The following is a 25,288-nucleotide window of genomic DNA, read 5'->3' on the forward strand; positions in this document are numbered from 1 at the left end:
ACAAACTATCAAGTGTTCCCTGTTGGCTGCAGCATCAGGTAGTATTGGAGGGAATTACTACGCTTGGCTTAAAATACAAAATTCAAAACCCAATGTCATATACTTCAAGTCATTTCATGGCTTATAACTAATGTGTAAGACCAGTTAGCAAATGTGGTTTTGCTTAGTGTTGGTGTCTTTGCATGAATTTCTATACTTAATCCATTTTTTTTGTCTATAACCTGTCTTGTTATATAAGTCCAACTAGACTATCTTACCATTGTCTTAATGAAGCACCTTGAATATAAGATTGGAAAGTGCTGCACTAACTAATAAGATTAGCCAAGTGTTTTATTTACACTTTGACTATTGTTCAGGAAATGTATTTCTTCCTTGTGCTGGATAGTCCGTGTTTGAAATTTGCATCATATTATCATCCAGGTGATACTGTAAAATGCAGTGTTTATGGGAACACTAAGGTGATTCATTAATTGTTCAGTTAATTTTTAATACCTTCTCAGAAAATGTGTGCAGAGTTGTTGGGAGTTAGATAAAATACCCATAAAGAAATAATAACCATAATTCTTATTATGTTAGTGCTTACTGTGTGCCACATATTGCTCACTTCTACTGGAAGAGGGACAAACATGAGCATCTTACATTTTTGGAAGATAAACTGCGTGCTAAAGATTGGGGAGGGCGATGCAACCACATGTATGAACTACTTATGTGTAGCTTTAATCTTAACAAAATGTACCTGTTCCTCTCTAATACAACTTTGTTGATATCTCTGTAAAGCATGCTAGGAGAAAAAGGTCTGAAGAAGTTCTTGGCTATTGATCTGTGTCTTTTGAACTTGATCTGTGGCAGCAATTCATATGTTGTTGAGCACTGCAGGGGACAGCAAGGCCTTTGAAGATCAGGAGTAGAAACTTGACTGCAGCAGAAGACTGTGCTAGTGGAAGTTAAGTAGCCAAAACACAGGACAAAGAAGGGGTGCTGGTAGACAAGACTGAAAGGGATATGTTCTTATGAAAGAAATCTTCTGGTAGGGAATGCTTATAAACATTGGTGGGTGAGGAGGGGCAGGTGGGAAGGTAAAGCCAAGTCCATTAACTGGAAATATATCCTCTTTCTTCCAGCTGTTACTCTGTCATAGTATGTGTTGGTTTGGGCCTTTATTTTAAGCTGCCATACTTAGTATGTTTAGATATATGTGATTAGACTGGCTAGCTCCTTTTTCAGAAGCATTTTCCACACTGTTACTGGCTAGGGCTTTTTTGCTGATCTTACAAACACTAATCTTTTTATGGTCTTGTGGAAATACTTCTTTTAAAGTGTGCATGTAAGAGTTTTATGTGAATGTGCTGCTTCCTACATGCAACAGGATACGCCTGTGATGAACGGTTCAACGGTACAAGGGGCTTGACTGCTCTGAACTAGCCAAGTAATTCTGTAGGACACTAGCTGCTCTGTTGGATAAGTTCATAATTCTAAATTAGAATAATAACTTAGTGTCTGTAACTTTAATAGGTGCCTTTTGCAAAAACTTATGATTTCAGCAGAAGTATTTGATGTATGCAATATTGGTTAATAGGCTGTGGGATGGATGGAATGTTATTTCTGCTGGATGAAGATTTATGGTAAGGTGCTCCCGATACACTTCTCTACTCTTCTTTTTTATTACTTAGTTATAAGTGTTGATTCTGTTTTGCCTTTGAGAAGAATTGTCACTACTGTTCACGTTTTGGAAACAATCATGCTTTTATAATTAGGGGTTTGTGACTAATGGAAAAAAAATGATGAAAGGGATTGCTGCGTTTCTATTATTGCTGAGTATTTAGATACTTTATTCTGGTTAATTGATGTGGCATAAATACTTTTTTAAACTGTATATCAAAATGTTATTTAAGTTCTTTTAAGTAAAAAAAATAATTGAAAAATCATGTAAGTAGAGTAAGGATGGAGGCAAATCATCAGAGGGGAAAAATAAGGAAGCCTGAACAGCTCAGTGCATGACTCGTACTGTGTAAATTGCTTTGAAATCAATGACTCCTGATGTCAGTGCCCTTAAAAAATGCAGAAGGGGATAGAAACATTTGCATGTTGTGTAGATCTCTACTGAAATACTTCTTACTCTTCTTAGTTTGTGACTTATTTTAAAATACAAACTACTAAAATCCAGAAGCTTTAGGAGATTCCAAATGGAAAAGAATAGAATTTCAGTGATTGTATTTACTAATAAATGTATTATGCATTGCAATGCGTCTGAAATGCAAATATGTTTCCATTGTTTGAAATTTGTACAGAAAACATGAACTGTTCTAAGGACTGTGGAACCTGGTTCAGATACCTGTGTAATGCTGTTTTTCTATTTTGGTTTGGATGATTTGATCCCCCGTGTCATTTAAGCTTTTCGCTTGCCTCACAAAAGAACCTTACATTGAATTCCAAAATCAAAACAAGCTTGTTGAGTTCTTTTGTTTGTACTAATAGTTTTTGTCCTCTAAAGGTTAATATAATCAGTTCAGATAATTAGTTGTGCAATAGAAAGCCTACTTAATAATTAAAAAAATCCCATCATCTGAGTTTTAATGCATGGAAGTACCAGTTGTGAAGGGAGATGGCTAACAAACCTTTCCTTAACTTTTTAATGGATACTTGATCATTCTTGCCATCTTGTGTATATATATAAGAAAAGGATACTTAAGTTTTTAGCATTTCTGATTTGATGGTTCTTTCTGTGCTGTATCTAGGCTGAATTAATTTCAAAGCCTTTGACAAATGCTTATTATTTCTAAATATTTGGAACACATTTTTCCCTGGAGGAAAAAGAAGCAAAGCTAGCTAGCAAAGACTTTTCAATTGGAATTTATGGTCATAGCTTTCTAAAAATTCGTTGAGATCTTGTATTGCAACTCCTTATTCATAGCCGCCTTTTTTTTTTTTCTGAATGGCTCTCTAAGGGAATATTAGCAAGATGGGGTAGGAGAATGTGAATTGCCATAATTTGACACAGAGTTGATGATATTTGTTCTTAGAACATCTCATCTGTCTCTTGCACCAATAAACCCCCAAAACAGCGATCTGGATACCTTCCTTGAGGATTTTGGTTTTTTGCAACTTTGACTTTTAAGTAGTTTCTGAAACTTTTTGTATCATTAAGGTTTTTAATAATGTAGCTTTGGCTGAAAACATATATGTACTTAGAGTTTTTATTGAAGCCAGTGGGATTGTTCATAAGTATTACCTCTTGTACTGTGTTTGCAGTATAGTGTTTTCTTTATCATTAATGTGTCTGTTAGTTCATAAAAACTAGAACAGACATCATAGCTTTAAAACTCTCCACATCTTTGATGTTTAAAACTTTTTTTGTTATCCATAATACAGAAATGTGTTAAGAAATGCCCATGATAATTTCAAAGTCTTCGGCCCAGTTTAAATAAATTATTGTCTTTAAAGGGTCCCAAGTGACTATAAGTGTTTACTTGACAAGTAGGGAGGAACAATTTAGTCCGCTTAGTTCTGCTTATGGGTTTAACGCTAAGAAAAATTAAAACCCCCAACAAAATAAAACCAACCAAAAAACCTCATGCTAATATTCATGCTTCAAGAGGGGTTACATTATTTGCTTTCTTGCTGTTTTAGTTTATTTACTAGTCTTGGCATATACTCTTTTCAAGAGATTTTCATTCATTAGGATGCTTTCAGACACACTGCACTTGAAGTCAATGAGAAATAGTGTGTCCCTGAATATTACTTGCTTTCTTTGCTCTTTTTTTGAACTGGCTCTTTGAAGCTTCTATTTCTGCTCACACTTTTTTTCATGTCTTTTGGTGTTTTCTGGGTTAAGCCATACAGACATGTAAGAGAAAATTCACACCTTTTTCTGTAGCTGTCTTGACTCTTCAGTTTCAAAACAAGTAGTTATATAAAATAACTATTTTTTAATTTATATTCAGGACTGTCAGTTGGAGAAGAATTTACCACCTTCACTAAATAAGTGTTTTACACTCTTGAAACTAATACTTTTAGGATGCAAGCTTTTTTGTGATGCCCTAGTTCTGCTGTATATGGATACTTCATTAAGAATCAATAATAAGTTGTTCCCATCAGTAAAGGAATGGTATATTGCCTGGAGCAGGTTCATAACAAATAGAGAAAGGCTTCCCCTAAAGTGGGAAATATCAAACAGTGACATCTGTGTAAACAAGTAAGTTTACAGATTTGATGACATGTCAGAATGATATGTTAAATATATTTACTTAATGGCCTTGTGCCGAATTGTGCTTCACTGAATGTACGATAGCTCCTGTAAAGAAAAAGTGTGCTTTTCCAAAAATTGGTATACAGGTCTCTTACATGCAGCTTCTGATTCTAATAATGAAGTACATGTGCCATTGCTACCCAGCTTTTAAAAAAAAATGGGCAGGAAGAGGGAAAGGTGGTTTGTAGTTGCTAACTCTGCTTGCTTTCGAGTCTCAGAAGTTGGTACTCAAGAACATCTCACAGCTTACTATTCCTTTTGTATCTTATTACTCCTTTGTGGTAGCTGACCCTGCTTTGAGAGTGGAGTCGGACTAGATGGTCTCCAGAGATTCCTTCCAACCTTGACTAGTCAGTGATCCTGAGAGAAATTCAATACACTTTTATAAATTGTTCTTTTGAATGATATTACTTAGGCAGCAATGAAGCATAATTGCTTGTTTGGTGATTCTGTTTTCTTTTTTAAAATTAATGTAAAAAATAGGATCTGTGATGGTAACACAAGAACTGAAAGTGGTGTTTCACTAAAACAGACATAACATTCTTCTTCCATCAGGAAACTTGATGTAGATATTGCTGTAAATTCCAATAGCTGTCTTGTTTCACACAGCTTGCTTCCTTCCTTCCTGAGGTCCCTTTACCTTTCTCTGTTTGCTGTCTCTGTCTTTGCCTTCCTCTTCAACCTATTAATTTGCTTTATTTGAAGGCCTCAGCTGGGATGTTTTGGCAATGGGAGAGGAAAGAAGGTGTGGTGAATTCACTGTGGTATTTTATCTGTGTTAAGCCCACAGTTCTGGCAATGCTTTTTGTCCATCTTTAGTTTATTTTAATACATTATGAGATTGTCAGTTTGACTTAAAAGAAGCAAGTTTTAGCAAGCAGTAGAATTTGTGTACGGTTTTATACCTTAAGTGTTACTATGGTGGATATTTATTTTTAATGAATTTAATTTACTACACTGTAGTGTGAGAGAGAACATCTAGCTTTCTGTAAAGTAAAATTAATAGGACTGTAAGGAAACTTACTGTTTCTTCTGTGATCTATAACTAACATTTGCCTGTTTCACCCATTGCCTTATATCCATATCGTGTCCCATTTCCTTACTCCTGCAGTCTTGGAATCCACAATGCAATCAGCAAAGCTGCCTTCAGTTCTACTCTTTGGGATTGAGGGATTTTTCATTTTGTTATGCATATTTTTGGGGAGATGTCTAAGAAAAGACAAAAGTCTAGGGTTTGCTTTTGTGTTCTGAATTCCTTTTCACTGATGCTTGTAGAGAGAACAGAACCTTGAAGTAAAGAACTGTAAAGTTTGACAGAATATTGCAGGAGAACCTGCTGACCTGCTGTTGTCCATTTGCCAACTCCTCCATTTTTCGTGGTATTTGAGCAGCAGCCTACAAGCTTCTTGGACAGCTGTCAAACTGCATGCTCTGAAACTCCTTCCAGAGGAAGCTAGTCAGGTGTTGATCATCACGCAAGTGGAGAGGCATATCCATTGGTCTTGCTGTGTGCATCCTGGTAAGTCTCAAGGGAAGCACTAGGCCTCATGACGTACTCCAGACCTATTATTTCCCAGTATTCTAGCATTGGAATGTTTCTGTTCATCACTCTCCTCCCCTCATTTTGTGTCTTCTGGACTAGCAGAGAATGTGCTGTAAGTGCATGATGGAGTGAAAATAACATGCTCAGACTTCCGTTATACTAGTAATTCAGAACTTGCTAGGTTTTTTGTGGTTTTACATTGGCCAGTGAGCAGACCAGGGCGGGTGTATTGGAGCCAAGAAAATGGAATATGCTTTTGAATGCTTGTTCAGATTTATTCTATTTTTTTCTTCTTTGTTGAATTGCTAAATGGCCTTGTTAAATAACTCAAGGCAAAACAAAGGTGGAGGAACTAGCAACTGCATATCCCTCTTCAAACACCCTGTCTTGAGCCTGAAAATTACCTTTTCATGAACTTTTGTGAAACTCTTCTTGGAAAAAGCTAGGGTGTTAAGTATTAAAAGAAACAGGAGAGAGCAGGTATCTGTAAGTCTGTCTTCCCTTTGCCAGGCCCTGTATATTAGGGTCTGATTAGATCACTGTGACAACAGCAAGTTTCACAAATTATAACCCTGGTTTCCCATGATGCATTTTTAAGATATTAGTGTTGTGTCTGAGGAATTGCCGATACTTCAAATGCCATCCTGAAAGCAAGTCTAGGGGTAATGTCAGTGTGAGAAACAAACCGGTGATTGTAGCTTCCTGATTGAGTTAAATTACCTCACAAATCAAACTCTTAAGTTTTTTTTTCTGAGGTTGTAAACTATCTGAAGACTGTAGGAAGATGCTTTTTTAGATACACAACGTAGGAACTGAGGAGAGCTCTGCAAAACTACGTAAAGAATTCTACTGCATTTCTGCTGCAGTCCTAGGTTGAGAACTCCTAAATTCTTCTGTTCAACTAGCCTTTTAGCTAAGCCGTTTTTCTACAGTTATTTCTAAGAGAGTATGTACTACCTTTCATAAATTTGGTTTTGCTTCTATGGAAGTATTTTGAATTTTGGTTTTTGTGGGTAAACCGAAAAATAAGGTAATATATAGTGAAGGGCATTTGTTCCTCCCCAGCCTCAGAGGACTGGGAAGAAGCAGGGTTTTTTTTCCAGTGTAGTTCTCTTGTACTTAAGGCTCATTTGTTGCATTCCATTTTATTGCAGCTTCATATTCTAATAAAACCTCTTTGGTTCTAGTTGAATCTTTATTTCATGCTGTCTCTTGGATGGTATTTATTCTAGCACAGACTGGTCTCACTTCATATTTTTCTAAAATGCACTTGTATTGGTGGTCTGAAAGGAAGAATGCTCCTGAAACTGAGCCAAAGATACTTCAAACTGGGCACTCGGAACCATTTGCAGTTGGAGAACACTGCCAAAACATTCGTCTGTGCTTTGGTTGGTTGAAGGGCAAGGGATTTCTAAAATGTTGGGTACTTAAAAACTGGGAACTTAATGTTCTTCTCCCGATACAGGCAATTAAAAGAAGTGTGGGGAAGAACAATTATATCTGTTGCAAAATATTCTTGACAGTGCCTAACTTCTAAAGACTTGATTGCCAGCTCTGCTAAGTGTTAATATAAGCATTGATATTCCAAAAAATTGCATGTACAAATTTCAAGATAAAATTGCGTTAAAATTCCTATCAGTAAATTTAACTGATCAAGCTCTTTGAAATACAGCACAAATAAGAATGTGTATTGGTTAGAAGGTTTGAAGACAAAGTTGTCTTACTGAGAATCCCCCTACTTTGGTTGTTTAAAACTTGATAATCTGATTTTTCAGAACTTCTGTTGGAAATTGTTGTGCTTCTTATTTCTTTTAGTGTGTGCTTTTGTGAAAAACTTTAGGTTTAGTAGTGTACCTGTGATGCCTTAACTTTTTTGCACAATGATGCTAAATATTTTGATACTATCATTGATACAGCCTAAAGTAGTAAAATGGAAATAATGCAAAGCTGGCAACTCAATTTTGTTATATTATGTGAAAGGATAAATTGTAATATTAGCAGCTCTCTTGTCAAGCATAGCAATCATTGCTTTTAATAAATGTTCTCACTGCTAGACATTGTATGTTACTGGAGTGGCTCTTAATATTTGGCAAATAAGGTGGTGATGAACAAACTGAACAGTGTTTAAAGGCAAAAAACATATAAGCTTGCATCAGGTTATGGAAGAAAAGCTGAATTGTGCTTAAAAATAGCTTGGCTGATGCAATAGTCTGCCTAATGTTGAAGCACAGCTATTACACCTATAACACTGGCTGCAGTCCTGCCAGTGGCTTCATAAATGAAGGAAGTTAATGCTGCAGGAGTGTTCAAGTCGGTGGAGCTTGCTGCAGCCAGTGTTTCTGCTATGGGGGGAGTGTATGATTTAGGAACCAACCTTAAAAGATTTGACTTTCAAGTCTGTAAGTCTGTTCCCCCCCCCGAGTATTTTTGTTTCTTATTTGAGAAACAAAACAAAAAGTTCCATGAATACTGGAGGAGTTAAAAATAAATGGGGGGGGGGGGGGGGGCGCGGCGCGGCTGTGTGTAGGGCTTCTAGCAATTTCTATCAGAAGTCTCCTTGACTGGTGCTGCAGTTACCCTCTTCCTATTACCATACTGCTCCTCCCTTTGCCCCCAGTAATTTAAGTTCTCTTATCTCTTTCCTCTGCCATCCCCACTGTAGTTTTCCCCTTTGCTTTGTGTTTTTCGGCTTGCTGGCTGCCTAAAAAACCAGGCTGGGTGGGCTGCTGTGCTCCCAGTTTGGGATGTGCTACATGGATTGCTGGTGGCTTTCTGTCAGAATGAGTAATGTTGGGAGTGCCTCTTGCTGTCCCTTGCCTTGTGCTTGTAGAGGCAGAAATAGGGCCATGCTCATCTACTCCATTGCTTTCATGACACGCCTATTCTTTGAGGTGTCAAAACAGGCTTTAAATTGAACAGTGGTTCAAAAGTTGTTTTGTAGGGAACAGGCAGCAGAAATACTTGTTTTGTCATGTTCTTTTGGTTTGTTGGTGTTGGTTTGGGGTTTTTTTTGTTTTTGAAAAACTGATCAAAATTGAGATCAACTGTGTGTAGTGGGCACTAATCTTGTGGAGTCTGAGTGGTTTATCATTGCAAACCATTTAAGTGTAATAACTAGAAATGTGCAAGTTTATGGAGTTTTAAATTGTGTATGTAAACTAAATAAATGCCTAGTAACTTCTAGTCATTTACTAAACAAAATAATAAAATATGGAAATGAGTTTTTGTTAATAATAATGATGAGCCCTTTTTTTCTCTAAATTGTAGTTTTCTGTGTTTAATGTTAGCTGCAATTCTGAAATAGATTAAGCTTGTGTGAATTTGGCTTCCTCATAGTAACTCTGATTCCTCCTATTGTGTACTTTATGACTAGGCCATGTGGAGATGGATTACTGGTGTCCTTGTCCATAGTGTCATGTTTTTACCTCAGATTAACTTTGCTTGCAGTATATATTCATGCTCCAAATGAACATGTGGCAGTAGTTTAAATTTGCCTTTTGATGGATAGAAAACAGTAGTCAGATGATACAGACTTCTCTGATTGGTAGCTGCTAAACAGACATAATTTTTAAAAGATGTAAACATTTAGGATACTGCTCAGAACAACCATTTGCTCTGATTTAAGCGATAAAGAAGAGGGAAGGCGTATGTGTGGTGTTAATGCATGCTAGGGAACTGGTGGGCAAAGAAGAAGTGGTTGTCTGTAGTGAGAAGAATATTTTACATTTTGTCTTTTTACTTTCCTTTTAAAGTACTCGCACTTTCTCAGTGTCTCTTACTGCTGTTTGTTAAGTTGCAGTTAAAGTTCCATCATGTGTTTGCGTACCTTTTTTTTTTTTTTTTTTTAGTCTATACTCATTGTTACTTTGCTATAGTTAGAGCTGTAGCTACTGTGGAGCCCAAAAATCTGTACAGTCCAGTTAATGATTCATTTTCTGGAAGGCCAGGGTTATCGTGGTTAAATTACTGGCTCTTTGAGAACACTGTGCCAATTTACATGCTGCTAACAAGCGTTCAAGTGATTCTACTGGGGTTGTGTAGTATACCCTTCCCCATGTCCTCTTCTCCGCCCAGAATGTTCTCTGTCCCCACTCTGGAGATGGAAGCATCTTTCATGTAGTTTTTGTTGGACTGCAAAATATATGTTTCATTGCACATTTTTGTAATGAACTGCAGTAAGTATGAAACCAAATTATTGCTTGATTGTGGTAATCGGAGAGAATCTATTTTTTTAGTGATTTAATTTTTTCTATTGTACCCCTTTTTCTGTGTATGTATTTTAAATATATAACAGAAAAAATTACGAAAATATTTAGTCATAGTATCAAGGTACGTTGCTGGAAAAGCAAACTTTTGATTAGTGTAGGCTTGAATATGCCATATTTCTGAAACCTGTATTCAATTCACATGAAAAATCTTTTTCATGTGAAAACATCTGTTTTAATGCTGTATTGTAATGTGCCATTTGTTGTTCACCCAAATACTTCCTATAGCTTCTCTCAAACTTGTACAGTTGCCTATACAAGTACCTTTTAGAATGCATTTTATTTGGTACCATATATGATCCTTCTGTCATGCAGGCTGCTTAAATACATATACATGCTTTATTTTATAAAATAGAGTGAAAGAACTTGACTGGTAAATGGCAGTTCCCTGATGACTTGAAAAAAGGACATTAAAAGATTGCCTGGAATAGGAGCAGACTGTTACAGTAAGTTGCATCCTGAAGTATGAAGTGGCAGTTCTGTTTGAATAATTTTTCTGTTGGACTGAAGTTTACAATAAAAATAGTTAAGAAATAGAAGAATAGAAAATTACTTGATGTTCACATGTAATATTATATAGATGAAGTAATACTTAATATAATGCTTGTCCAGCAAAAAAAAGGAGCAAAAAAGCAGTTACACAATATTAAACTCTAGTTTGCAAAATGTTTATGGAGGTTTCAGTTATGCAGATATTAAACTATGAATTAAGAATAATTGAAAACTTGGGGAAATAGCTATTTGGAAGAGTACACTTAAAAATACAGACTTGCTCTTAGTTGAATTCTATATTAATGTAATGCTTAACTCAACAACCATTAGGGGATGGATTTTGAACACTTGCCAACAATGAAGGACTTTTACTTTACTAGGCATCTGTTGCAGTTTTCCTTACCTTGGCTAGGTCACATGCACTATGTCTTTTTGTACATTTCAGTGAACTAGAAGATGGAGTTTGACTTAATTTAGGAGTGTGTAAGATAGTTTTGTAATACAAACTTTCTTGCATGTAGAAGTAACAGCAACATGGAATACTTGTGAGATTTTTTAAACTTTTTTTGGTAGCTAGAAAGCCATTAAATAAAAAGTATGATAGCTTGCGTGTAATACACAGCTAAAACCTGAGAACCTTAATGCAGATCTCTCTTGGTCTTCCTGCAAACTAATTTTAGAATCACGCCTTAAAAAGAAAATGTGATGGAAGGAAGGGAGCCTTGCTAGTCTTCTATAGGAGAGCTGATGTTAGGAACTTAAAGGCAGAAGCATTTTATGAAATACAACTGGTTTTAGGAAACACTGGCCTTTTAAGTTTTGGCATAGAACTCTGAGGCAACTAATTTCATGCTGAGTCATGTCAAAAATCTGTGGTGTATGTTGTCAAACTTGCTTCAAAATAAATGATGCATGTTGTAGATATTAATCATGTACAGAAGTGTTCAGTAATGATTCAAATGGTGGGGTTTTTTGAGAGGGTTCGTAGTGTCTTGTGTGTTTGAGTGCGTGGGAAGCTCTTTTTTTATCTGCCCTGGATTGTGTTTATTTTTGTCAATGAAGTCTTGACTCAAATGAGGGAAAGAGGGTCCTGTGAGATTCAGTCTATGGTTAAACACTCTCCAACCCAGATCAGTCAGTGGGGTAAGTTTCTATTTTGGTATGGATTGTTTTATGTCTTTTTTTCTCTGTTCTGAATAATTTTGTGAAAGCAGTAAGCCTAGGCTAGAAATAGATCTTGTTGTGTTTTCATGTTTTTTTATCTATGACTTGATACTGTTTTTTTTTCTTCTTGCACACAACCTAAACCAAGTGCTAATATTTCAACAGATAACAGAATGACAAACACTGCACACTGGTATGCCTGTGAAGAGGCACTGCCAAAGTTAATTGTCTAGTGCAAAAGCTGGGAGTTCTGGCTGATCAAAGCAGGTAGGTGTGAAGGTGCTTGCATGGAAAGAAGATGCAGGGGCAACTCAATGCAAACAGTTTTGCTTAAGTAGAGACAAATGATACATTTCAAATGGCCTATACCTTAGTTGACTTACATTTTTTTTTTTTTTATAATAAAACTTGTGGTGGTCTTATACCAAGTTGTCTTTGAGAGAATTACACAATTTTAGTTTGATACTAAAATACAGGTGAATTCGAGGCACTAGTCCAATAAAGTAAGTCAGCAAATCTTCAGAAAATTAGCTTATTAAAGACAACATGTTTTGTGTGATGTAGCAGTACAAGATAATCCAGAATGCATTTTTCATGTACTGTTAACACCTACTAGGTAAAAGTAAAAGTAACTCCAAGCTAAAACATAACTGACTGCATATGAGACTCTCTTAATATTGAACTGAAGAGTTGGACTATATCACAGAAGTGTCATGGTGTGCTTGCGCATCATTTGCAAGTCATGACTCTGAATTGGCTTCTGTCTCCACTGTCGCCAGCTTGTTAGACAAAAATAAGCCTTAGTTAACATCACACGTTTGTTAGTGCTGGAGAGTAACACAGCTTACAATAGCATTTGACATCACTTTGTATCTCAGCAGTAACAGTTACTAGAAAACTCCGTCCAGTTTTGGCTGTAGAGTTCTTATTGTTGAAAATGAGGAAAGGATAAAGCCTGTTGGTCAGATTGCATGCTGCATTTGTAAGCTCTAGAGTCAGGATGTTCTTTTTAACGTAAAAAGGTAAAAAATGTAGAAATTAGTGTTAGATGTGGAAGGCAACATGTAGAAAGTACTCCACTCTGAAATACATGTTTTGAGTACTTTCCAAAGTAGAACTTCTTAACTAGTGACTGTAAAAAAACAACTAATTTGTTTAGCTTTTGTTTTCCAGTGGAATCCATGTTGCCCTTATTAACATTAATCTGTTAAATATATATATTTGAGTAAATATTGCATGAAAGGGATACTTTTGTTGTATTTGTATTCTCCAGATATTCTAGACACCAGAGGAAAGTTATGATCAAGGGTCAGAACCTACAGAGAAAAGCCTTGAGCCATTCTCACCTGAAAATTCAGTTTCCACCTCACACCCCCCCCCCCCCCCCGAAAAAAAAAAAAAAAATCACAGGCATCCAGTTTGGTGTGGCTGTATGAACAGTAACGGAATCACTCCTCTTAACATTGCTTATGTGTAGTATTTCAGCCTCCAGGTTCTGCAGATAGACTGGCTGAAAGTCCCCGACCAGAGAACTATAGGAATTATGTGAAGTTTAAGAACTCAGTAAGAAAAATGGTGCTTTAAAGAAAGAATTGTCTAAGAAATTTATCTAAGCTAGTTGCATGTAAATGGAATTGAATTAAATAAAGCCATGTATTAAGAGCTAAAAAGGAAAGTGCAAAGACACTGTTCATATTAAGAAACTACACATTTTATCGAATTTCTTCAAATAAGTTCAAGATACACATAAATACAGTAACCTTTGTTGCTATAGTTGGCTTTCTTAAGGAGGAAAAAGGTGAACAACCTGGCATCATATGTAGTCTTAAAAACACTGATTTTTATTTTTAAATCTGCTCATGCCCTCTGCCCAGAAGCATAGAATTTCCCTAAGGCTGAATAAAGGTCTGTCTTCATGACAGAAATATAATAGTGCCAGTAAAGTCTGTTAACCTAATTTGAAATGTGATTTAGTTAAGCCAAAAAAAGGTTTGCTCTCAACTGTACTTGGCATACAAAGCTGACAAGAAACAAAAAGCATGCTAATAGACATTTAAAAATATTCTTGCAATGTAAACAGTTTGAAAAATGAAAAAGTAATCTGGCAATAGGAGGGGTCTTTCAGGGGTTGGTGCCTACACCAGTCTTGAGTAGGTCTTACACAATGCCTTGTCTGGTAATTCGGACATTGCTGTGGCCCTCTCTTTCTAGTAGGCCTTTAAAGAAGTTGAGCAGAAAATGTTTCTGGAGAGAGACCAAATGCTTTAAAACAAAGTCTGAAAATCAGAAAGTCAAGATTCCTACATTCTATTTGTCTGCAAGTTTAGCTTTTAATGATGGGTTGCATAACAATCTTTTAAAAATCAACACTTTGATCAATAGTTTTGCTGCCTTTTCTCCATCTTGGAACTTGATGACGTTATCTGGTATAGCTGTTGTAATGCTCAATGACTTCTTCCCTTCTCTCCCATCAAGTCCTTTCCCCTTCCCCTCAAAAAAAAAAAACAACAAAGCCAGGAAGTTTTGGGAAACTTGTTTTTTTTCATAATGTCAGAAGCTTGGAATTTAAATAGCCTTACATCATTCTTGTTGATATTTCAATATGCATGCCATGTTGGTGCTGGTTTCCAGCAGAAAGATGTTTTACTAAAATTTCTTGTTCTTGTAATGTTTATTTTGAATAACAGTTCCACGGGATGCTGGTGCATAGATCCTGCCGTGGGTTTGCAGCCTGCACATACTTCTAGAGGTATGACTAATGGCAGGAGGGCCACAGCTACTTAACCCAGAACAAGTTTCATTTTAGGAATTGCAAATACTCCATATGGCTAGTTGCACTTTAAATCTAAAATAATTGCATGATGCTTTAAAATTCCAGTTTGAGGGTTCAGAAATAGTTGACCTAGTTGCAGGTACCTTGAATCTGGTCTAACAGTTTGTGTTTTGTTTCCATGTTCTTTCACTTGGATCCTATAGTTGGAGTTGCAGTATTAGGATGAAAAAAAAAGTGTTGTTGCTTATATTGAATACCACTTACCAAATGCATAGATTCAGTTTTTTGATTATTTTGCAGATGCTATTCTGTAGAATTTACTCACGGTTGTTTAAACTTTTCTTTACTGGATATTGAGCTTCTACTTGCTGCTGCAGAAAAATGGTGATTGCTCTTCACTAGTTCCTCAATTGATGAGTGGTTGTGAAACCTGCTATGTAGAGGAGGAAGGTGGAAGAAAGCGCTAAAGGGAGTTTTCCTCCCAGAATATCTTATCAACAGTCAGGTCACTATGGAAAGACATTGCAGAGGTTCCTTTCTTTGCCCAAAGGAGAGAAGAATATTGTTTATAGGATTCCATACAGTCTTCTGTATACTCACAAACAGATCTACCAGTGCCTTTCTTGACTTCGTCTATACCTGAAGATCATCAGCATGTGGTGTTCTCGTGTCATCCCAGCCATAATTTCATTCTGCTCCTTCTTCCTGCTCCAGCTAGAAGGATTCCATCTTGGCCTGCTCTTGAGGTAAATCAGCAGACTCTATGGTACAGTGACTGAGAAAAGCTACTGTATATTCAGTGCCTTAAGCTGGCTTAACATCCCATCTCAGCAGCATGAATCGCTTCTGATGATTGATGCGAAGCAACAAAAAAACCCTCTCCCAGAATTCCCATAAGAAGGATTCAGGTACTTTAGGATGGTCTATTCTAGATCTATTTTCTGTTCTAAATCTTTGGAAGAGCAAAGGAGTATTTATTAGCATTTCTCATCTAAAAATGTAGAGATCCAGTTGTTTGCGGATCTGTATATATATCTGTATATAAGAATCAATCGGGCTAGTATTTCTGATAGCTAGAACACAAACATTACCAACCTTATTTATTTAGAGTTTGAGAGAAGTTTGTTCAAAGTGGTATGCAAGTATGTATGAAAGGATAAATATTAGAAGCAAAGTGTTCTCCCTTCCTCGGAAAAGGAGAGATACTGTGACCTTGAAGTAAGGAAAGGAATTTAAAAACAAGTTATTCCTAACAACTTGTTTAAGATTGATCTTCCAGAAACTGTTTTGTTGTTTAGCTATTTCCATGAGAAAACAATAGTGGGCAAAGTCCTGATAAATGCTTTTTTTTCTTAAATTTTATGTTGGATCTTTTGTCTCTTGTACTGAACTGCTACATGAATAGAATAAGGCCAAGTAATCTTCTCTTCTACACCCCTAAAACTTCAGTAGGTGATTTCATACTGTGCAGCATACTGAAGGTGATGTGGACTCTTTTCAGTGAATAGGTTCCTTCCGTGGTGAAGAGGATTTCTCAAAGGCAGCCTTATCTTGATATTACAGAGGTACTAGGCAGATTCCTGTTTGAAAGGAAGCTACAATAACCTGGGTCACGCTGCTTCACCTGGGTTGATTTGCTCTTGATACTTTCTACTGCTTTGAGCTGGAAAAGAATGTTGACTTCAGAAGTGTTAGTAGTGTTTGTAGGCTTCAACGCATCACCTGAAATTAAGCCTCTAATGCTGTATATTGCATTGAACTTATGAATTGTAAGCAACAAGTATTAGCAGCTTGAATAGTTCCAGAGATTCAAAGTCTTGCAAGTTACCTGGTAAAAAAGAACCTTCTGTTTGCAAGGGAATCTTAAGAAGAAATATGCTTTTAATTTTACTGTTTGTTTATGATAGTTTTTTAGCCAGCAAGTACAGAGGAGTAGAAATTTGCATTGAACTTTTTCTCTTTTATCTTGTATCCTCTGCCTTACTGGAAGAGGAGAATATAAACATAATCCTGGAGATATCTGTTGGCCAAGTATGTTTGTGTGCGTTGGTCAGTTATTCTTTCCAAACAGACAGACTTTTTCACCAAAAAATGCATATGGGGTGGAAAGACTGAACCTGGCTCTCTAGTATTTGGAAGTTGATCTGAAATAATCAAAAAGGCAATGTTCTGTCAAATTGAAAGGTTTAGTAACACATCTTGGTCTTTTGTTGAAAAGTCATGAAATTCCACTAAAAGACTACTAATCCTGTTATTTCTGTGAAATAGTCTTGCTATTCAGGGTGAAGCCTTTTACCTTAGATTGATATAGCATCACCATATTCGGTGTCCTCAGAGGAATCATGCAGCAGAGTATCCTTCTGCATGCCTAAGCAGTTTCTCTGGAAGAAACTTGCTGATTGGTTTAATTACTGTATGATATCAGGTTCTGTCCTTGATGGCTTTATCTGTCACCAGTCTCAAAAAAAAAAAAAAGAGGAAATTTTCCTGTCTGCTCTAACTGTAAAAATTAAAGATGCTTTTTAAGAAATACATTATTGCTGTGATTTTAATGAGAAGACCTAGCTTTTCCCCCTACTTCTTTTCTGTTATTTGGAGCACAATGAAGGAACATTTCTTTGAGGAGAGGAGAGCTTAAAACTGAAGGACATGTGAAGTATGTAACCATATAAAGCTGTTTTGTTTAGGTATGCACTCTAAAGGAGAACATGAAGAAACACCACCAAAATTGCCCCCAAATGAATTAAGAGTAATTTGCACCAAACATAATGAGTAGCACAGCTTCTTGGTTATCTACTGGATCATACTCTACCTGGTGTCTTGAGAGCAATGAAAAGCACTGCAGGTAAAATGATAGTGCCTCATCTGAGGTGCGCGGCTCAACAGCTACCCTATGTGCAATTGCTGGGTGCTGTTGCTGTTATGCAAAAGGTATTGCAATACATAATAACCGGTAAATGCGTACGTGAGTGGCTATGCCTATACTTGCGTTTTAAGTCCAGAGACTTCTAGATCTGTTTCGTTGCATGTTGGCTCCATGCTACTAATAAAATTTCACAGAAGTCTGTCAGCAGAAGAAAATCTGAGTTCTCGTATGCATTATCTTTGCTTGTTGTGTAATGACACTTGACTCTAGGACATCTAGGTTTTCAGGAAAAATGAGGAATATTCTAGAAACCCTGAAACCGATCCAGGAACTTGGGTTGGTTCTTAGCTTCCACAGCATCCATAACATGCCTAGGTTGTCAGAGATTGTCACAAAAGCATTAAAATGCTATCAGTGTTTGATCTGATTTTGCAAACAGAGTAGAAGACTTGAGGCTGGAGTAAGGCCTTGCAGAGGAGTTGGGGATGGGGTTAGGAAGTCATTGGTGAGGGAAACAGTCTGGTAAGTATGGTTGTTTCTTCTTAAAGAGATTAAGGGGAGATGTTCGCTGCATTGCGATAGATGCCATTTCTCATTCACTTGAGAGAAAGTGAACAGAAGAGAGATTTGGCTTTTTTTCCCAAGAAATGAGCGCTTAAATTTTATTTTTTTTTTTGTTTCCCCCACCTACATCTACTTGTAACAAACTGAGAGAACTTTCTGGACAAAACATCTTATGATTGATCTCATCTATTGGTAGATGTCTTAAGTCTTGAAAGTTCACAGCTCAACACTTTGGGGTTTTTTTTTGGCATCAGAGCATGTGAAAACTGCATGTCTAGTACTCATCTCTTGTCATCCTCCCCTATTGCAGTGACTATGTGTATGTCTCTGTGTGGCAGAAAATGAGGGAATGCAGACCATTATTCAAGAAGTTACCAACTAGCACTTTTCCTTCCCCTCCAGTCTTTCTGCCTCCCTATCCTGGAAGTATGGAGTCCCTGCCTCAGCCTACGGCTTCATTCTTTTTCCAGCTGCCCACAAAGGTAAAGAACCAGTGTGAGTTTGAAGAAAGAATCCGCTCAGAGGACTGAGTCTCAAGCAAAAGCTCCAGGTTGCAGACTCAGAAAGAAACAAAGAAACTTCCTTTGGGGAAGGATCTGCTTCCAGGATTTGCTCGCCTCTTTTTCCTTGGGCAAACAGAGTTCTTGAAGCAAACAACAGGGTTGCAGGTAGGTAGGGCCCCTTTGAACTGCCATCCGCTCAGGTGTGAAGGATGGACTTTATGATGTTTCTCTATGCTTTTTTTTTTGTTGATGTTGTCTTCCACTCCTCTAGGCTGGCTGAGAGAGGGAAAGAGTGTGAGCAGTTTAAAGAAAAAAAAAAAGTGGGGGAGAGAGAGAGAGAGGAGAAAAAATATCTTGGAAAGTTTTTATGCCTCTGTGTAAGCTTCCTTTCCATGGGTCATATTTGTACTTCAGTTCTTTGAAGCACTAATGACATTCTTGGTCTGACCCTTTTCTAGACAGGAAGCTAAGAGCAGAAACTGGTGGCTGGGGTCAAGGTAAGGCCAGTGATCTGTATATGGCCCATAGCCGCACAATTTTCATCTCCTCCCTGTCTCTTTACACCATTGCTAGGTGTGAATGTGCAGTAAGGTGGAGGCCACCAAATGTGTTTGAAATCTGACTTGATTCCCAGCACTGAAAAAATTCCCCAGTTCTAAATGTGTAAATAGATTCTTCTTTCAGAGGAGCCTGTGGCTGCTGGGTTTGTTAAGTCCTGTTTCTTTGTCCATATGAAGGGAGTAGACTGGAACATCCTGATTAAGGGGATGTGCTGCTAACCCACATGATCAGCAATCCCTCAGGCTCAGAGAAGGGGAATCAGTAGAATCAGCTCAGGTAAATTCTGCCTTTCTCACTTCGTGCTGTGCAGAGCAACAGCCTCTTCCTTGCAAGCATCGATAGCCCACAGTCAGACCTTTCTTTTTCCAGCTGTGTCATTGCTGGCACAGGAAGTTTATTCTAAATTTCCTTCTGACTTTTAGCAAAAGGAATCGCTTGAAAACTGGCAATGAAATTCTAAGGAGATTTTACCAGTTCCTCTTTCATGCTGAGTTGGTCATTTGGAACTATGTTACATACATTATTACTTTTGGTGCATCTTGTGACTCTTCTCTCCTTCTTCATTCCCTCCAAATTGCTTCAGGACACCTTCTAACCTTTATACTGCATCACAAGCCTTCAGCAGAAGATCTTGAGAGCCATTTATGTTGCTGGAAGATGACTGGGTTTGGATCTTGGCCTTCCTTAAGCAGGATCTCCTGACAAAAATGGGATTGGGAAAGAAATGACTCCTTTTTCCATCACACAGAGCTACCCTAGAAATGGAGGCCTAGGCAGAAAATTACTTCTAATGCATAATTCTTAAGGAAATTTGTTTGGTCTCCCACGGTCCTTTTGTTACAATGTCATAAAGATGACTTTTATAAAACCTAAACCTGGCATCTTCCTATCTGAAGATCAAGTTAAATCCAAGTTTAAAAGTTTACAAGTCTCATGTGATCAGATCTTGCTGTCCCCTGCATAGGAGATGCCACATGAAGCTGTGAAACAGGGTTCTGCTGTGGTTCAGACTGTTACATTTGTGAAGATTTGTCCACTTATAGTCCATTTAAATGATTAGCAATAATACTAATGAAGCTTCTTGTGCAAATGGTATTTAATTAGGCTTCTACCTCTCCAAGTTTACTTAAAAATAAATTTGAGCCAGAAATGTCACAATGGGCAATATGATGGGAAGTACAGCATTTTTTCAGGTTTCCTGTGGTTTTCTGTTGAAAAGGTACATTGGAAGTGAAAAAACTTAGGTTTTTGATATTTTTTTTAAGAGTGAAATGTTACTTGTTAGAAAGCAGAAAGCTTTTAATTGTTTTCCCCCTAAGGGATTCTATAGTCAAACTTAATTAAATGTCTTGTGAGATCTCAAATAAAAACCTTATGTTTGGCAGTAGTAGTAAACAACACACACATATCTGTGTACTTTTGTTCTTTTTGTTATAGGAAATCAGTTTTGAAGAATAGGGCTGACTTTTAATGTTCAGGTTAGGAACGGGGAAAGCTTTGTTCTGAAGCTGACCAAGAAGGGGTGGCAGGAGGGTGAACCGGACCCTCTGGCAGTAGGTAGAGAGCACTTTTCCTGTTTTCTGCTTCTGGCAGTTGGAGTAAACTAATCAGATGCTTGTGCTTGAATCCAATTAATGTCTTAAATCAGTTACCACAAAACATTGTTTTTTAGCTAATGCCTAGATCTTTCATTAAGTTCACCTGCATATTTAAATTGTTGAACAGTCTTAACTTAGCCCTCAGGCTACTGCTTCATGGCAGTTGGGCCTTCTTTACTATGCTGGAATGCATTGTAGTCTTAGTACATTCTAAAAATAATTGTTCAGATGGTGCTGTTCAAGTACATACTTATGTAGTGAGCCATTTTCACTGGACTTTCTGAAATCTGGCTCTGCTGGATGGCTTTTTAATATCTTTTTTTGCTGTGAGTATCAAAACTACTTTGTCTTGCTGCTTCTGTGGTTGAGTAAAATGCTAAATTTATAACCTGGTATTTCTAGAAAACTGATAGTTGGATGTGTGTGTTAAACTATGCAACAACAGTAACACTTGTGAAGTTTGAAGTTTAAAGAGAAATCAATTTAATTCGATTTAATGTAACAAATACTTTTTTAATATGTGGAAATGTGTATGTGATGACCTTAAAATTGAGTGGTTGTTATAAGTATAGGCATGAATTGTGTGCTGAACAGGAGTCATCTAGAAGTTAAAAGCTGAAGATCTGTGAGTCTCAGAAAGAAATACTAACATCTGTGGCTAGAGATCTGTGCCAGCAGTGCTTTTAGTTGAAAATGCCTGTTTTTCTGACTTGTAGTCCTTTTAAAGTTTGATACCTTTTGTACCTTCCTTAATAGGTATACTTGCCTTAGCCACAGTTTTTGGTCATTTTGTTCTGTAGTATGTTAAATTTAAAACTATCAAATACTTACGAATGCTAAATGCTTATAATAAAACAACAGGGGCACTGAGAACTGTTTCTAATGTTATTGTCTCAGTTGCTAAAATTAGTTCACTCCCCTGTCCCCCCATATTTATGATTGGAGAAAAAAAAAACCCAACTACCCAAAACACAAACCAAAATATTTGTTGCTATTCTGCAGTCAGATACTCCTTGTCTTATCAGCATTGTGTTAGCATATTACTATCATGCTCTGAGTTTTGCAACTTGGAATCCTGGGTTCTTGATATATCTTTAGAGGAATAACTCCTGCCTTTGTGTTATTAAATAATAAAGATGTCTAAAACCATTTTCTTCTTGTTTATATTGTACCTAACATAACTGTGTTGAGTATTGGACTCCTCTGACTCCAGAATGCCAGGAAACATGGAAAAACACTGTATGATTTTAGAGGTTTTTAATCTGCAGTACTAACTGAACTTCACAGAATAGACTTGTAGTGTTCCTATTTTTGCTGGTTTTATTCCCTTTTAAGATTCCGTGAGCATTTGAGCTACCTGACTCACTTCATGTAATCCTTTACATCTTCTTGACCAGATGCCAGGGCCTCCTAACTGTTACTTAGCTGGTCAATAAAATCCTGGCTGTTGACATCTCCTTTTTTCCTGTCCCAGAATATCTATATTGTTTAACCTGAAAGATTTGCTTTATGCTTTCCACCTTCTGTCCATCCTCTGTGGCTTACGTTGCAACTCCTTCTTTATTATGGGATGTTTTGAGAGTGAGGAAGTGTTCTGTAAAGATCAGGAAACTTTGGGGGAAATCTTGTTAATGTTGCTACTTTACCAGAGCTAAACCTGTCATTTGCGTGAGAGATACTTTGTCGGTTTAGAGTAGTTTGAGGGAGGTGTGTCAAAAAATGTGTTCCTTTTGTAAATCAGAAAATTACGCTGACTTTAAAAATGAGAAAAGGAGAATAAAGAGTGTAGGTTCTGGGGTGTTTGTAATTCCCTTGCTTTACAGTCAGGGAGATGGGTAACAAAACCAGCAGTTTTCTGTGAACTTCTGAAAGCCAGACTGGTTCCATCAGCAGTGGTGTGCTGGATGTTGGAATTCATCTCTCCAGTAGTCCTATTTGCAGCGCATTGGAATTTGAGCAGGTAGCAGTGACAGAAACCCCTTTTCAGCTTTTTTTTTATTGAGGAAATTAGATTGATACCTTGGTTTGCCAGACATCTCTTACTGATCCCTGAAAGAATGAATGTGATTTAGGGGTTAGTTCAGAAAATTGTTTTTAATTGAAGGCTGGAAAAAGGCATTCTCTGAAAGCAATGGTAACAGATGGTCGAACCCTTCCAGTTTTGTTTCTTGCATGGACTTTATAAAGAATTGGTGGCTGCAGAGCTCTAAGCCATGTCCATAATTTGGTATCAGCAACATGAGGTGAGTTGGTGGGTTGTTCCGGGAATTGTTGTGTTTTGCCACTTAAGCTGGATTGTTTAAATGGCATGGAAGGCACGACTAATTATTTTTAAAAAATGGTTTTGAAAACCATATTAAGTTTGTTTCTCTTACTGATGACAGTGGTGCTTCCCTGATAACTTAATTTTTTTTAAGAATATAAAATCACTATTCTAATAAACTGTCTTACATTGTTTAATTTCCTTGATCTACTCTCATACATAAGTGGCTGTCCTTTTTTCTCTCCCTGGTAAAAACTGATGTTTCTTGATTTATTTTTTTTCTCCTGAGTTCTGATCCAGCAGAGGTCAGGAAAATGTGTAGGTTTTAGGCTTGTCTTACAGAACAGGAAATGAAGAAATTTATCTTGCACAAATGGGTATCGCTTTCATGGGGACAAAATAATTTTATTTATCCTGATGGATGGTTGTAAGAGATTGCACAGAGAGGCATGTGGCTCGGGGTGGCTTTCTTCTCGGTAACTGCTTTGACAATTTCTACCTTACCAGTATCTGATCTCATCTTGCCAAATTCAGATAAAGATAGCATCTGTAAAGTAAACAGCGTTTGAGCAAACAGCAAAACTTTTATGATTATAAATAGATTTTATGTGATCATAATTGCCTTTTGAAGATTGAAATGTGATTTAGATAATTTCTGCGAAGTTTAGCTTTGTACTGACTTAAACTGAGGTTTATTCATTGGATGGAATTACCTCATTTAAAGTCCACATTAAAATTGTGATAATATTAGTGCAGAAAGGTTGCCAGCAAATGTAGACTGCTATTCAGGAAAGGCACTGTTTAGAAATTAATTTCACTTCAAGTGATCTTTAGAATTATTGGCATGGCACATAGGGAAATAAACTCTCTCTTTTTGGTTTTAGCTTTTTTGGTGAAAGATGGAAAGACCTGTCAAACAGTGCTATAGAGAAGCTGTAGGTTAAATGGTAGATCAGCATCATTTATTAGTAAAAATATGATGGAATTTCCTGTAGCTTTTGTACTTTTTCTGTGCGTTACCTTGATTAAAATTGGTTTAACTGGGTAGGCAGCATGAGCTTGCAGACTGTTTGCTTCTTGTTGGTAGGATACCTTTGTTAAAAACACAAGGTAGAATAAACACACTGTTCTGTACTTACTGTGTGGGGCTACAGGAAGAATGGAAAGACTGTTTGGACACGTAATTTTGCAGAAATTAGTGACAAACAGTAGATTCTTACCAGGTTTTCCAAAGTTTGGTTCTCTATGGCTAAGGGAAGGCTTAAGGCATAAAATCAGGAAAGCTTGGCTCCTTAAGGTAGATATTTAATTCTGTTCTCATTCATTATGTTGTCCCACAGTTGTATATACTGGCATTTACCAGTGAGGGGGGGTATTGTGGAAGGCTAGGAAATACTGTTTAATGTGGAGTGTAAGTGAAGTAGCATGTGAATGTGAAACATGATTCTCTGAGAAATGGTGGAAATTACCTTGAAAACAAATAAGCCGTGACCTGGGAAAGCATCCTTATGTGTTCAAGTGTTTCAGGGGTGCTTTCACACACCTGTTGCTGACATATGTTTAGTACTTTTCAGAATACTAAAATTTGAAGTACTTTGCAAAATGTCTTCCTGATCTCTGGTAGTACTTTACATTAGATGAGGAACCATGAAATATAATTTGCAAAATATTTTCGTTTGTGTATAAATGATAGAGAGATGAAATCAGACTGAAGCAAGTAGGAGTAAATGAAGAACAGCTGACTTCAGTGCAGTTACTGGGTACAGGCAGGATGTTTCTGGGTGACTTCAGGACTACAGAGAAATTGAGGCCGAGTTGGATACTGGAGCATTGCAGGAATTAGAATAACAAGCAGCTAGCTAAAGTAGAAACTCCTTTAACAGGCAGTAGGCTTGACAGAAAATCGCTTGCTGCAGCTAAGCTTCCCCCCTGCCCCTGCAATGACACTAGTAACGTCTGTATTCCTATAGATTTGTAGGTTGTGGGGTTAGGTGCTCTGGTGTCTAATAAAGTATAAGCACTGATTTGAGGCTTTATTATGCCTTGGACACTAGTTACTTTTATCACCACATGGTGTCTAAACCAGTTGAGTTAATGCTGCAGCTTTTTTTTAAAGGGGAAAGTAGAGGCAAGTTAGAAGGGCTCCTAGACTTGTCAGTTTATTTTTATGGAACTCTTTTAAGAGCTTGTTTATCTTTGGAAGCTGTAACCCTCTCTTGGATCTGTTTGAAATTAGAAATAGGTTAAAAAAAATGTTAGGGACATTCACAGAAAGAGCTTATCCTTTCCTAATCAATTAAGAGTAGTTGTAAAAATGAATGTGCTATAACAGACCTAGCTTTTCCTGTCTTAATCTCTTCTCAGCTTTACCTCTGTAGTGTCCTAGAACACAACTAATGTTTTTCATACCTTACTTAATTGATCTCTGAACTTTTTCAAATGGTATTTAC

The 25,288-nt window shown here is 37.1% G+C and overlaps 1 protein-coding gene across 6 annotated transcripts in view; it reads left to right on the forward strand.

Moving 5' to 3' along the window:
* The window catches only part of TSC22D1 (TSC22 domain family member 1), a 95,838-nt gene that overhangs the window by 20,853 nt on the left and 49,697 nt on the right, over positions 1 to 25,288 (forward strand). Inside the window, exons 3-5 of one of the 6 annotated variants that reach the window (XR_008730820.1) lie at positions 18,316 to 18,581; positions 19,101 to 19,253; positions 19,561 to 21,732. The exons of 1 other annotated variant lie outside the window; for it this stretch is intronic. Coding sequence is in view for 1 of the 5 variants with exons in the window: in XM_055701511.1 (XP_055557486.1) it covers positions 11,876 to 11,879 (4 nt within the window). In the remaining 4 variants the exon portion in view is untranslated. Of the gene's footprint in view, positions 1 to 11,875; positions 13,091 to 18,315; positions 18,582 to 19,100; positions 21,734 to 25,288 lie in introns of those variants that run through there. 4 more of the 6 variants (XR_008730819.1, XR_008730818.1, XR_008730821.1 and 1 more) reach the window with 4 other exon arrangements.

This window comes from Falco cherrug, chromosome 2 (assembly GCF_023634085.1).
Source record: "Falco cherrug isolate bFalChe1 chromosome 2, bFalChe1.pri, whole genome shotgun sequence".
Taxonomy (NCBI): Eukaryota; Metazoa; Chordata; class Aves; order Falconiformes; family Falconidae; genus Falco; species Falco cherrug.